The 15,682-nt window shown below is 38.2% G+C and overlaps 1 protein-coding gene across 3 annotated transcripts in view; it reads right to left on the bottom strand.

Annotated features, from left to right (window-relative positions):
* Window positions 1-15,682, bottom strand: part of PRKCE (protein kinase C epsilon) — a 253,844-nt gene that overhangs the window by 32,388 nt on the left and 205,774 nt on the right. For all 3 annotated transcript variants that reach the window (XM_032443307.1, XM_015857526.2, XM_015857525.2), the window contains exon 11: window positions 13,884-14,038. In XM_032443307.1, coding sequence (XP_032299198.1) covers window positions 13,884-14,038 — 155 coding nt within the window. The remainder of the gene's footprint in view (window positions 1-13,883; window positions 14,039-15,682) is intronic.

Genomic DNA, 15,682 nt, shown 5'->3' with positions numbered 1-15,682 from the left:
CTGTGAAACATTTTGCGCTGTTGAGGTAGCACAACTTGCCTCAGGATACCACTGGGGTCATTTCCAGTGGTATCTCCAATATGAATATACGGACTGTGCAGCTTCCTAAAGAAACCTGTCATTCTTTCTTGGCTAAACGCACTCCAGGACAGCCAAGATTGGGACCTGGGAGCTTCACTTGCATTCCTAAAGTTAGATGAAATGAATTTGAGCCTTTGAGTATATTCACGTATGTGCTGCTTCCCAGCTTTCTGTGTTCCAGATAGAGATTATCCTGTTTTCATTTCAGTTAGTCTTGAAACTAATTTTTGTAGGAGATAGCCAGACAAAGGCAGATTAACAACAACAACAAAAAAAAGACCTGTATTCATTTGTCTGATAGAATTCTCCCTCTCTCTCTCTCTCTCTCTCTCTCTCTAACACAAACACACAGAGTTTGTAAGCATTTGTAGTTATTCACTGTAAAACTTATTTTTCTTCAATTATTTCCTATTGCACTTTCTTGACTGTAAAACCTCTTCTCCCAACACATATCCATTAAACAGCCAGACACTTAACTGTTCTACTTGGACACACAAAATAAAAGTCTCCAAAGCATTATTCTACATTGTTTCAGGCTCACGAGAATGAGCATTTTTAAAAAAATATGAAAACAGAAGAAAAGCTGCCACTGTAATCAGCAATGGTTGAAGGCATTTCCTGTATTTTGCTATCAAACCGGTTGTTTTTTCCATTACATGCTAAATGAACTTTACTAAGGTCAAGACACCAAAGAAAAACAGGATCATAATATATTTAATCAACCAGTTGTCTACTTTAGTCTCTTTCTTTCAGATATTTAGTCCTGGATCTCATCCCATGTCCCCAGTTTTCTCCCTTAAATTACCAACGCATGTATCAGATCCTTCAAATTCCGGATTACGATGGTTGTTCTCTATGGCATTTAATTTAGGTTTTGCACTTACCCTAGCCAAAAGGTCAATTAGCTTCACATTGTGTGACAATACCAATATTGTTTTAGCACGATATAACTGTAACAGGAGAGACAGATTTTCATTTGCTATCACAGTAATGAGCCAAAAACTTCCCTTTTAGTTGGATGTCCACTGTTTTCACAATACTGCCTATTAAGATCAAGTCTAAGGTTTGAAATGACTATTTAAAAAATAGTCGAAGCTACAGTATCATAGGTTAATTTGATCCAACTCCGTACAACATTACTGTGCTGTCATATGTGCTCTACATACAAACTGTATGAAGGTATAAAGCACCCCTATTCTATGCTCTGACCCTATCCTTTCTCTACAGAAAAGTCATCTTTGTTTCTTCGAGGAACACCAAACAACAGCCTTCTATTTGGTAACATGACACAGAAGTCAACACCTCCCTCGGAAATGACCAGTTCCAAATGTATTGTTGACTCAGTGAAGGGAGAAGGATGTCATTTTTTCCCAGCAAATAAGAAAGCCCCATGCTCTGGTCCAGTTTTATACATAAAGGAGAATATTAGCCTGCCTGAGCTTTGTGATAAGACTGAAAACTGACTCATGAAGCCTTATTATCTACCCCAGAACAAAGAAAGGCCACTTGGTGCTAGAGATGGCCTCCAAAGCTCTCCTTAAGACCTGATCTCTCCAGCACCCCACTTTCTTTCCAGCTTTAAAGCTTTACATTTTCTCTTTTTAATTCATCTGAAGCTGTTTATCAAAAGAAACAAATGAGACTCACATAAATCACCATTTTTCAGCCAAAGGGCCAGAACTCCAGCATTCTCAAACAAGATAAGACACAGTGAAGATGAAGAACTCTAAAAATATTAGAATCTGCTCATAAAGGGTAGTACAGATGTTATACACCCCCAATAATATTTATTCTGCTCTCTGTCAGGATGAAATGGAATAGTCATTCAGGAAAAAATAAAACTGTTGCAATGCTGGAATACAACATTATAACTTGAATTTAATCATTTTCTTTCATTTCTTTTCTGGAATATCTATCTACACCACAGACCTATAAAGAAAAATATTTTCAAAGAGATTAATTTATTTTAGCAACCCCTACACAGGGCATACAAGAAAATGGCCAAACATAGGTGACAGGGAACAAATCCTGAGCAAGCCATTAATGTGTCAGCATGAATCTACATTTCAGCTCATTTCTTTACCAGCCAAGGATCTCTGCAGCTTTTTAATGCACTGGAAGTGTAAAGGAAACGAACTGCTGAGGGTTTTTACATCCAGGGTTTCTTTTTTTAAAAGAAACAAATGTATCAGAATTCTCTTCCTTGTGCTCCCAAGGGTGTCCCAGCAGGGAACAAACACAGTCCCTAGCAGTAAGCAGACTCCTGTTAAAGCTCCATATCACGTTTCCATGGAGTAGAATGCTTTCTTAGCCAGAAAAAAACCCTCTTTGGTGAACTTTTGTACAGACACTGATTTTTCCAGCCTCACTTTGGCTTTAGTTCAACCTCCTGGGTCTTTTTACAGAAAGCCTTTCCACAGGGTAGTGCCCGTAATATTATTCAGCATGGACTAAATAACTTATATATCATAAATGAAATGATGTAATTCAGCAAGAATTTTGCTTCTAACAAAATGCTTACTTATATGGAATCACTGAGAAAAAGATTTTAATAATTTCTGCTTCTATTCTGATTTCAGGAGCATAGCTTACATGCCTGAACATCTTTTTACCCGATCACATGATCTGAACTGGGGAGGGTTATGAAGACTCTTAATATAAAACTTTTTCTAATCCTGCTGTATTTACAAGGATTAAAACAGCAGCAATCAGAAAAAAAATCTTAATATATTTCTGCAGAAATTCTTGGGAAACCAGCTGGTTATGCCTATTCTATTTTTAATCATTTAAAAGGATTCATTTATACAGGAACATTTGGATTTCAAAATTCTATATAGCTAATTTTCCATTATATTTAATAAGAAAGTTGCTGCCGTAGAGGGATTCTGGGAAAACTAAGACAAACCGTTATTATTTGTCTGTAAAGTACAATGGAGATGCCAGAACAAAATGGCAGTTACTTTCCCTTCTATGTTAACCTATACATAAAATAAACCTCAGTATCACTTCAAGGTAGTGGTCACAGAAGCTTGTGATTTGCCCTAATGGTCCCAACTGCAGCTCCAAACCTCATTTTGATTCATAATTAAAAGAGGGTTACATATCTTAATTCATAAGATATGCTTTTCAAACTACAGTTGCATAGTGAAATCAAATTATCCCCCCAGCACCTCTGACAGCAAGCTGTACAAACCCTGGGGGAAATTCCCTGGGCAGGAGGCTCCAACTCCAGCATTGTTTCAAATGCAGCACAAGTAGCTCCCCCAGTGTCCTCCAGAAAACACATTCTCAGGAGAACTACTCTGTAGTGCCAACAGAATAATATGAGCACCAAAAATGTACTCATACAAAAGAACTCACTATTTTTAATTAATAGAAATGCTATGGGAAGGTGAGTCAAGTGGGTTGCTCCCATGAAAAATGACAGGTCAAGACTTAGGAAATGTACAGGTTATTCACTTTTACCAACATCAGGTTAGCAAAGAGTGCTGTACCAATTTGCCTTTAGTTGTAAAACAGAGAGGCTACACACTAGGGTTCAATAGTCTAGTTCAAATGAAAATAAAGAGAGGTAATTCTGAAAATAAGATTTAGGAGACTGAAATATATATATAATAATAATGTTAGATACTTTCTGAGTAATCATTGCATGTAAATACTGACTTCAGCAGGATTACAACATAAACTGTTCACCAAAGTAAGCTATTCACATTTAAAAAAAAAACCAAACAGCTGAATTTGAGCCTGAGAAGCTGCCGTCAAAACTTGTGTGTACCTATCCAATACAATACTACTTCAGAGACTTGCTCCCCAGATTCTTTGCTGTGACAGGATCAGATATTATCACGTAAAACTCCCAGATATTTATGTGGGCTAAGACTAGACTGGAATCTAGACATCTCACAGATGAACTAAGTAACATAAAGTTTCATTAAATTATACTATTCAATAAAGTCTCTTTGCATCCTTTTGACAAACTGAGTAAACTGAGCACGATTCAATTCCCCTGTAAAACTGCTTTGCTTTTCTGGTATCAGAAGCAACTATTACTGTAAATGAGAAGCATGGTTTTTTTTTTTAAGAGGTAGTCTTTATATAGCTATATATAGAAGTAGCAGCCTCTATATAGCCGTGTCAACTTACAACCAAATTTATCTCAGATTTTTATTATGTATTATCACCTTCTGGATTTCCAATAAAAATACATGAACAAATGAATCTCCGAGAAAGTTAGTAATCAAAACAGAGTATAAAACAAAATGGGAGGGACTTTGCACCATCTCACAAAGACATGCATATGATGAATTAGACTCAACTTTGGCATACTGTGGAGCAAATGAGGATCCTAGCTTATGGACTATGGACTCTGTGGCCAATTTGTAGCATTGTGTTAAGACTTGAAGGAATAGTAAGTGAAATATCAAAGGGCACTACAATATGATTAACATCCAGTTTGGTCCATTATCATCCACCCTGCCCCAGCCATCATCATTTCCACTTTCCTTCATAGTCCCATGCTACAACTGCTGTAAGAAGGTGAACATAACTGTGTATGACTGTTTTTTAAAATGGATCCTATAAATAAGATGTGTAAAAAATAAAATGCTTTTTTTCTGTATTATTGTGTCCTATGAGCTCCCATAGCCAAGCCAGTAATGACTTATGTCTGAGTTTTATCAATAGATTTGTAAGTTTCAGCTTATTAATATCAGCTAATATTTCGCTGCTGTTGTTATTACAGAGAGGATTTCCAGCGTGCTATCTCAAAAAAAGAAAAAAGAAGAATTATGCAGTTCTTTTCCTCTTGGGTCATCCACAGAAACACAGAAATTTTGTCCTGCTGCTCAGGTATCACATCATACAATCTTGTGGAGGCTGTCAAATTACCATCTTCAGCCTTGTAGCAAGTGGTATACTTCTGAGCTGCTGTCTGCTTCCCCACTTCATAATTCAAGGATGTTTTTTATTCTATTAGGTATTTATAAATTTTCATATGAATGAGATTCGGGGCCTCTTCATGATGATAACGTAGAATAATAAACTGCACAGTCCCCTTTGGATTTATTAGAAATTATTAACAAATAAAGTGGTAGACATTTTGCATTCCTTTTTTATTTCCTCAGAATACAGTACCATAAGCACTTGCTGTCCACTTACTGGTGGTTAACTTCAGGCAAATATGTACTGAGGCAGTTTCTTAACTGCATATTATTTTTGCTTTACAAGTACTCCTTTACAGCTGTGTCAGATTTATTGATGTTTGGAAGCTTTTAAATATCCAGTAGCCACTTTACTGACTATAGCAATTCCATCTGACTCATTATTTCTGTTAGGATATATTTAGGCATTTTTTAAAATGGGTGTTAGTAGACCATAGGATCTCCCTTGGAAACCTTATAATAAAACAAGTAAATAGTTGCTGAAGTGCTATAATGCTTACTTGTTGCAACTTAATAACATACTTAATATTCCAGGTTTTGCACACATTAAGTTCCTCTACTCAGGTCATTATTCAGTTAGCTTTCTTTGTTTCTTTTTCTTACGGCACTCCTACTTTATTCAGTTTTGTGACAAAGAGCAACCAGTGCTAAGCCTTCTCATCCTTTCCTTCCCTCTGAAAGGCAATCCTATGCCTAAGACTGGAATACTTTATGTAGAGTATTTTTACAACTTTTACTGTCAAATCGACATTAAAAATATATACAACTGCACGTACTATTTGCATTTGACATACTTTGAAAGATTGTATTTTCTGACTGTTCCATATATCAACAGGACTAAATTAAAGCCTGGAGGAAAAGATACACCTATGTAAGTATAGGCATTATTTCTCCCCCCTCTCTCACTGTTTTGCAAGACTGACTAACAGAAACAAATTCCAGAAGTAAGAGGCAAGAAGTGAAGATGTATCTGTCATTGGAAGAAGTTATGCTGGAACTTCTCCTTATACACTGAATATTATCTTATATTACTTTTTTTTTTTCTTTTTCTTTTCAATAAAAAAGCCCTTTATATCGTTAAAGTCAGCAATCTGCTTATTTTTCTCTTGTCAGGGCTGTGAGGCCTACATTAACGTTTGTTTTGCTTTATTTTCTTCTCACATAAAGGCCTTCTCAGTAGCATAATACAAACATGCATAAAAAAAGTAACCATATATTGCAGTTTCACCTGATATGGAGCACTGATCAAACCAAGCCACCATATTATGCTTTCATTCAAAAATGTTATTAGCCATTAGATTTACTATAAACAGGATGAATATAAGACTTAAACAAAAATGCAGCCCTGTGATGTTGGAAAGCAAAACTCAATCTAGCCACAGCAGAATGGCCCTGCCTGGCTCCATCTTCCCCTGCATGTTTCAGGGTGCCAATAGCCCCAGGCCTCCCGCAGCAATTGCAAGGAGAACAGTCCCTGGCAGAGGTCATCAACGTGTGCAGCCCAGATAGCAACACTTAACTGAAGTTGTGACAACAGGAAGATCCCTTTCTATCAGAGTGTTTTTGCCCCTGGCTGATGCTTTGGCCAGTTGCATGTTTGGAACTACTGGCAGCAAAGGACAGGACAAACATTAATTTTGCCACAGGAAAGCAAGTTGAGTGACTCTTTACTCTCTAGCCTTGGCACTCAGCTTTCAGGTGATTTTCAGCACACTCCTGACTGCCTGATCTATTTTGTTCTGATTTTCTGATCCTAGTCTGTCCAAGGTCCTTCTGATGTAATCCCAGTACTGTTTATTCTAGTGGCAGCAAAAACTTTGAAGTGCTCCCCAAAATGCTGGGTTCCTTACAGGCTGCCTTTTCTCTGATTCGGTTCATTTAGATCTTATATTTAATCTCCTGGAGAGGGGTATTATTTCTGTTTTCTTACATAATATTATGAATTTGCCAGCTAAATGGATGTTTTTAATATTTTCAAAGGTTTCAATGGTAATGCAGTTATGCTCGCAATCAGATTAGCTATATTCTCTTTTTCCATAGCTTTTTGCAGGGATGAGAAAAATAATATACGTTTTTAAACAACAGCGAGGACTTCTATTTCAAACACTTTTGTAATCATTAAAATTGAAGCAAAGGGTTCTAAATCATACAGGAAGCTGCACAATACCCACATACGAGTAGTCTCACAGAGTCAAAATCAGCATATGAGTACAGTGATCTACATGCAGAGATGTTTGCTGGAGCAGTGTCTAAGAGATAAGCTGTTTTATAATAAGGAGGGAGTGTAAAGTGGGGGGAAGAGGAGGTAAAGAGACTAAATGCACACCTTGAGCTGAATACAGTGAGGTTCTGATCAAAACACAGAAAAAGTCATATGTAACTGCCTCCTCCAAAATGTGTCATCCAAATTTTCTTTAAAGGTGTAACATTTAAAAAATGCTAAATAGAGCTCCTTGCATGTTTTCATCTAACATTTTGCTTTCCTCTCCAATGCTTCTGTTGCATCCCAGGTGTATGACAAACACTCTATGAAATGCTTGTCACCTTAGAACCACATCTGCTGTGCCCTTTTCTGTATTACTGTGAGACTTTGGCAGAAGCACTTAATAGCATGCAAAAAGGCAAAGCCTCACCCTTAACATGACATAGTTTCAACACCGTTGCAACTGAGTTATAGAAATATTTTCCATTGTTTGAAGATAAACATGACGGAAGGGAACAGCAAAATTCAATCCTAACATTTGTCAGTTTGCAGCAGAATCAAATTTAGGAAGGAACTTCAGAGTTTTAATGCAAGGAGAAACAAAAACATTCTTTTCCTTCTGTTGGAAAATTGAAGACTGTGGCTTTGTTTGGAGCCAGTCTATGTGTTTCTGGAGAAACAAAGCTATGCCTCAGGGCTTTAGGGAAACTGCAGGGATTGCCTTATGTTGGTACATTTCAGTTTTACATGTGCTGTAACTCTACTGATTTTTATTCCGTATAGGCCTCCCTCAGTTAAAACCTTCTTATCAAATGCAGAAAGGTAACACATTTTTTCCTGTTATAAAAACAAAAGCACAAACATCAATCATCTAAAATCACTGACATTTATCCAGAAATAAATATAAACATGCTCTATAGCATTTAGCTGCCATTATCTGCTCAGAAGTGCTGTTGGCCTTTCTACTGAGAGTACCGGAACATGGCTGCCCTCGCTGGAATGTAAACTTGGCATTAACTCTGGCAGATTCCCACTCCCTGCCCTCTCTCATTTAATATTAACCCACTCCTATACTGTTATCAGAAGGCAAAGGTCGTAGCTTTATTTACAGAACACAGCACTATACAAACGATCATTAAACAAGAAAATCTTGCATCAAATAAACATGAAGCAAAAAAACAATGCTGACCTTGCTACTGGGAACTCCCCCTGGAAGTACCTTGTCATTCCCCAGATGAGGTCAATGTCGCTGCTCTGTTCGTCTAACTATTTACTGCCCAGCACTGCTCCTCTACATACCCGACTCCTACACAAGCGCCAACTAAGGACTTTCTTATGTTACAAAATCAGGAGAAATTTAGAAAGCATTTTACTGTTGGCAAGACGGCAGGGTTCAAATCCTATTCCCACAGTCTTTACTCATTCTTCCACAGCTGGAAACCTTGTCAAAGGCTCTCCTATCCAGCAGCAGCCTTTAGCACAAAGCAGAAGCTAGGCAGATGGCAGGGTGGACTCCCTGGGTCCGAATGCCAGAAGCCTGGGAACCAACCCTTCTTCCTGCTTCACATCTCCCTCGGCCCAGCTCCTCTCCACCCCAGCCCACTGCCTTTTCCTGCGGGAAGACATCCTGCTTATTTATGCATTTCATGACTGCTGGTTTGCCTAGACCCATCAAGAAAAAGCGCAGATAGGGTGGGAGGCCACTGAATAAAATCCCATCGGAACTCCCACCTGGTCTGGGAAACTTGGACCATACATGTACCCTGGGCCACAAGTCTGGCAGGAAGAGTCTGTCCGCTAGTGCAGCTTTGGCAGCAGTCCCTGGGTGCTCTGGGACTCAGCCATGCACTGCAGTGCAACTCATGCCTTGCCTCCTGCTGTCATCAAAGGGGATGGAAATAAATTGCTTATTGCTCTCTTGAGCCAGAATTAAACTAGCTTCTCTGTAGAAGACTTCTGCAATGGGCAGTTTAGGAGGGGAAGGGGCAGTTTTTAGAATATTGCTGTACTTAGGTCTGAGTATGGTCTGTGAGGTACATGGTCTTTTTTGCCCTTGTCCAGAAACCATAGCTCAAGTAGTGATTTAAACTTTAACTGTTTAGGCTAACAGTAAGATGATCTTTACATAATTACATAATATATAATTACAAACACATTCAATGTGCTCCCCGCCTACTAGTTTGAATTCTGTAGTTTAAAGAGTCAAAAAATGGAGGGAGGAGAGGAATTTTATTTGGTTGCTGCCATTCAGAAATAACACAGTGAGGTAACATGGGAGAATGACAGCTTTTAAGGTGTTAACCACTGACCATGCAACATTTTCATCAGTGTAAATATAACTCCTCATTACTTTGCCAAGGTTACACTGAATCATATGACCAACACTGAAGTCAGACTTTCTAAATATTCTTGTTTCAAGTAAAAACACTCTGATGAAAGTGATTTTAATTTTAGGTAGTTCTTCTCACTGAAACACCAGTGTGTGCTGTCTTGATAGATGGGAATGCTGAGAGAACTGATAATCCAAGGAAAAAATTCAGTTAGTGTTCAAACAAGTTTTTAGGGTATTTGTGTAAAGAAAAAAAATAATAAAAAAGCCCCGAGGGATTAAAGGATTGGCACCAGAATATTAATATTCACATTCTCCTCAATTTGGTGTTAGTATATCCTTCATCACAACCAACATACTAATTACAGATTTCACAGATCCTCAGAAAGCTGCAGCAAGTTACAGGATGGATTGCTACTTCGTATTGTTGAGCAACATGATAACCCAAAGTTATGAATATGAACTCCTCTGTAAACAGGTGCCGTGCAATTTGAAGGCAATGTCATCTCACAGACCTTACATTTGAAACCAAAAGAATCAGAGTCATAGAATGGTTTGGGTTGGAAGGGACCCTCAAGATCATGTACTTCCAACCCCCCCGCAATATGTAGTGATACCTCCCTCTAGACCAGGTTACTCAAAGTCCTACCCAGCCTGGCCTTGAATGCTTCTGGGGGGGAGCATCCACAGCCTCTCTGGGCAACCTGTTGCAGTGTCTCACCACCCTCACAGTAAAGAATTTCTTCCTAATATCTAGTCTAAATCTACCCACTTCCAGTTTAAAACCATTTCTTCTTCTGTTGCTACACGCCCTTAGAAGATGTCCTTTCTCAGCTTTTCTGTAGGCCCTCTTCAGGTAATGGAAGGCCCAACTGACATCCTCATGGAGCCTTCTCTTCTGCAGGCTGAAGAGCCCCAGCTCCCTCAGGTGGTCCTCCTAGGGGATCTCACAAGAGCAGAGTAGAGGGTCAGAATCACCTCCCTTGACCTGCTGGCCACACTTCTCCTGATGCTACCCAGGATACAGTTGGCCTTCTATACTGCAGGAGCACATTGCCAGATCATGTTGAGTCTTTCATCAACAAGCACCCCAAATCCTTATACTCAGGGCTGTTCTCAAGTCAATCTTCACCCAACCCGTATCTGTACTTGGGATTACCCCAACACAGGTGCAGGACCATGTATTTGGCCTTGTTGAATTTCATGAGGTTGGCACGGACCCACCTCTCAAGCCTGTCCAGAACCCTCTAGATAGCACCCTTTCCCTCTGATGTGTTAACTGCATCAGCTTGGTCTCATAAAGAATGGCTTAAACCAAAATAGGTGACACTAATTTCCAAGTCAAAATATTTTTAATCCTCTTGGGTAAAATTAAACTGTGTGCATTTAGTTTCCTTGTTCACCATTTCAGAGGCAGCACCCAATGGAATTATTTGAATGGTCTTGCATTATGCACCACAACATGCAATTGTTGGCCACTGAAACAAGATTTGCAGTACACTCAGTTATTTCCTCTATCAAATATTAACAGGGGATGTTGGTTTGTTTGTTCATGAGCTGGTGCCCCATCCTCATGCTGGTGCTGATGCCTGGGGAGACAACAGTTCTTTGCATGTATTTCAGGCCAGAATGGGCTACTTGCATCACCTCACTTGGAAATGAGTGGCAGAGTCATCCATACGAGAATTCCTGTATTTGGACCAACACTTGCAGGTTAAGTGGGTCTCATTTACACATCTGTGGGAATTGCACCACAGTGCATTACAGGGTCAGTATAAGAAGGAAGTACAGAAGTGGTGGTTTCTTAACACCCATTTTGACATATCTTCCCTGTGTGAGAAGATACATTAAGCTGACTGTAACACCAGACTCCAGAGACAGGTAAAAGTGAACACAGACCACAAAATTTCTTCATTGAGTTTTAAGTCCAATTCGGCTTGTAAGCAAAATGAGATTCATAGTCTTGCCCTTAGTTCCTGAAGGTTGGATACATTTTTTTCTGAGTGGTGCAATTGCACAACACAAATAATAACAGCCAGAAAAAGAGATGGAAAGTTTTGTTATTTCTGATTGACTCTATTGTCAGGCCCAAACTTGACATGTGCCTAAATAGTGCATGCCAGATGAGGGGGAAGGTGGAAGGGATAACGTATTTTCTATTAGTTGCTTTAGAGTTTCTGCTACAATGACAGTAACGTTATATATTTAAAAAGGTCACACAGGGAATTATCCTAAAGTTTATCTATTATGCAGTATGAATACAGTACAGCAGAATCTTTATAAAAATTGTGAGCTTAATCTTTGCTTCCAATATAAACTCCATAAACAGAAGGAAGGTGCTTAACTTCAGCCAGCACATGGATAATTGGATAAGCCTGGGAACAGCTGTGCCAGTTGCTAAGATGTGAACCTACAGAATAATTTCTATTGCCAAACAGGGAGCTGGTTTTCTCTTTGAACTTCAGGGGAAATGAGGATAAGCTAGTTATTAAAAAAAGATGATCATTTAGTATCATCATTGCACTTTCTAAAAATCTAGCCAGCAAGCCAAAGCATGAGCTAAAGCTAGCTATTTACTTCCAAAAATATAACTATGTTTAGTTCCAAACAAATACTTCCACATACATGGCTGAAAAAAGATCAGAAGCTAGAGCAGCTATTTTGGAACTTGCATTTCCATCAAACACCTCAGTTTATTTATATATTCCCCATTTTCCTTGAAGTATTGCCCACATAAGCACCATTTCCCACTTTGGAGAATAACCATTAATTTCATACCACAATGTTTTTTCTAGAGATATAATTACACAGAAGACAAGTATTCTTTATTAAAATTTCTGAAGGCAGGTTAGGTAGTTATGACTGGTAGTTATTCAAGAGCATAGCTGGTTTTTTTTTTCGTTTTTTTTTTCTCCCCCCCCCACTTTCCTTGTTTGCCAGATAATAGAAGCTTAGAAGAGGTGGAAGAATGACTTGATCCCAGTGCATTTTTCATATTATAATAAGCGAGGCAATAAGATCCCCAATAAAAGTCCAAAACTGGACATAATCATGTGCAAAATCCTGTGCCAAAGCAGAATACAACTACATGTATTCTTAATGTTCCTTTTGTTCCTACTTTCATGCATGCTATTTCTCTTCTTTTGCCTCTTCTAACAATACACCCAACATGTCGACATAGTTTCTGAATCAGAAGTTGAGGGAATCTTATAAAGTTTAAATCTTAAAGCACTGTTTCATCATAATGACATTTTTCTTGGGATCAAAGTATTTTGAATCTGACAAAAAGCCCCAGAAAGAACACATACACACCGGGTGACTCAATGCAGAAAATAAGCTCAAATCTTTTCATGGAGAAAAAACGTCCTAAAAATTCTTCCCTTTTTAAAGCATCCAAAATTGTCTGATCATTTATGGTGGACACTTAGAAAATTTTGAAATTGCCGCATTCTACTATCTAAATGTATCTAAAATGATCGCCCAGAAAAGGGTAAGAATATAAAAATTGTTAGAATTTATTTATGGGGTATGTCAGACCTCTGTCACAAAACCCATAAACCACTCTGTTTGTGAAAGCCTGAATTTATCATGAGCACTGACAGTCTGCTGATGGCAAAGAAAATAAAAGAGATGGATAAAATGTCAAGATAAAGGACTTATCAGCTACATTGACAACAGGCTGAAATTTTTCAAAGTGATTCCTTATTTTTAAAAGTAAAATACATATACCTAGATGCATTCTTCATAATGCAAAAAATACCACATGTATTTTTGTGTACACGCATGCTCAAGATTTGAGATTTGTGGGGGCGGGGGTTCAAATGGATGTGGGTTACTGGCAAGCAAATCAAAACAATCTGTAGAGAGACACTTCCTGCTGGTGACTAAGGCTTCACCCAAACAGTCAAGAGGAAGGGGCATACGTAAAGCATTGCAGACTACTATCCCGATTATATCAGAGTGAAGACAACTAGGACAAACAAACTCAGGAAGTGGCAGGGAGTTAGAAAACGAGAGGAAATCTATGGCACGGAGAGGAAAATGAAGAGATTACACTGATCTGCAGAAAGGTCACCTCTGGTTCACAATGTGCCAAGCTTTTTCAAAAACGCTTTATTTGTACTATAATACAAAACTGGCACACACAGCTGGCGACTGCTGCAGAGTCTATTCAAATGTTAACATTCTCAATGATAAACAGCCAAAAAAGTTCTATGTAAGCAAATTGGAACAAACAACTAATCTAAATCTGGTTGCTAAGAGACTGAGGATTTTAGCCAAAACCAGACCCTAGCCTCAAGAATACTTTATTTTTCGATCAAAAAAGTACCTGTAGATGACGCCATGTTGGTGAAGAAACATGAGTGCTGATGTGACCTCTGCTGCATAAAAGCGGGATCGAGGTTCGTCAAATTTGCGTGAGCGCTGGATTTGAAACATTAGGTCTCCTCCATTTACATATTCCATGACGAAAAAGAGGCGGTCCTGAAATTAATTAAACAGTGCTATTTAGCTAATTTCTTTTAGTCACACAAAGGACTGCTTGAAGCTGTGCTTGAGGCAACTGCAGCATTTGCGTCATGAAAGGAACAAAAGCTACAATTCTGAAGAAGCTAACAACCAAAGCCCCCAAACCTAAAGAAAACGAGACAAGATCTCAAAGTGAAATGACAAAAATTGAATAGAATCAAAATGTATTAATAAGCAATATGCACACACATACACATACACCTCCATGCATCAACATATAAGTAAGGAATTATAAGCAGTTTCAAGTAATAACTGCTGCTTGTTCTTTAATTTAGCCATAACAATAAAGAAAGTCAATTCCAACATCTACTGAAGAGCTTCAGAGGAAATTTCAGGCTCCTTATTTCTTCTCTTATCTCTTATAAGTTAGCTAGTTTGTCTACAAAATATGTTTCTCAAATTATGTAAAAATGAAATAGAATGGTTAAGCTATAGAAACCAGTGCTGCCAATCCCAAACACTCTCATATATTTTTTTAAATTGCCTCACACACTCATAAGACACTGAAATATAACTACGCCATTAAAATATATATTGAATTATTTTTATTTATTTTGATCCTTATCAATTCAAAATTGAAGTTTTCAAGTCTTACTCCATGGAGAACCAGAAATGAACTTAATTTGTGAGCAGTAACTGCCATTTTCAGATAACCACCACATCTTGTCATGTTCCAGAAAATGAAAAAATCCAGAATTCAAGTATTCAGCAAATAAAGAATTGAGGACACTAGTAAATTTAAAAAATCCCTCAACATCTTGAAACATTTAGGATCTACATGACAATGTAGATGGAGAAATAAGCAAAGAAATGACAATATCCACTTGGTATAAGTCCTACTTTGTAGCTGTTTCTTACTGATTTGAACAATTTTTCCCGATCTGTGCTAACAGCCTTGAATTCTCAACTCTTTTCACATCCTCCCTTGTTTTGTAAATCTACCGCCAGATTATTTATTTTTGTACTGTTAGTTACCTACATCTGTATGATTTTAGACAGAGATGGAGGTAACTCTCATGTGACATGAGAACAGGTACAAACATATACTCCTTGCTCTGCATGAGCTAATGGGAAACAAAAACGTCATCCTCTGGTCACACAGTACACAGTTTTTCAAACATGTGACCAGGTAACAGAGCCACTCTTCAGCTTCCACTTAACACTGCAGTTAAACTCTGGCTCGTGTTGTCTGGTTGAAGAAAAAGAGACCGGATGCAGCATTGCTTTGGACAAGCAAAACCAGAAAGATGGAACTTAATTAGCTTCCTACCATTGAATCCATTCCTGCAGATTACACAGTTTACAGATGCGAGTCCAGAAATTCATAAATGTTTTCTGTTTGTCTTTAATCATCTACTCTAGGGCTCAGTTTCAAAGTATAGCACTTGAAGTATGCTTAACCTTAAATAGACACATTAATCCTGCTCATTAAGTGCCTAAATATTATATCTATCAGGGTCGTTTCCTGGAGGAGGCTAGATACGTTGGGCTTACATTTTGCCACTTAAAGAAAAAAGATGCAGAAAAAAACTTGTGCCTTTCCACCCATATCGTGGAGATACAAAACCTTCAGGATCATGATGCAGAGCACTTAAACTT

The sequence above is a fragment of the Coturnix japonica genome, chromosome 3 (genome assembly GCF_001577835.2).
Source record: "Coturnix japonica isolate 7356 chromosome 3, Coturnix japonica 2.1, whole genome shotgun sequence".
Taxonomy (NCBI): domain Eukaryota; kingdom Metazoa; phylum Chordata; class Aves; order Galliformes; family Phasianidae; genus Coturnix; species Coturnix japonica.
This window is presented reverse-complemented; position numbering and strand designations above follow the sequence as displayed.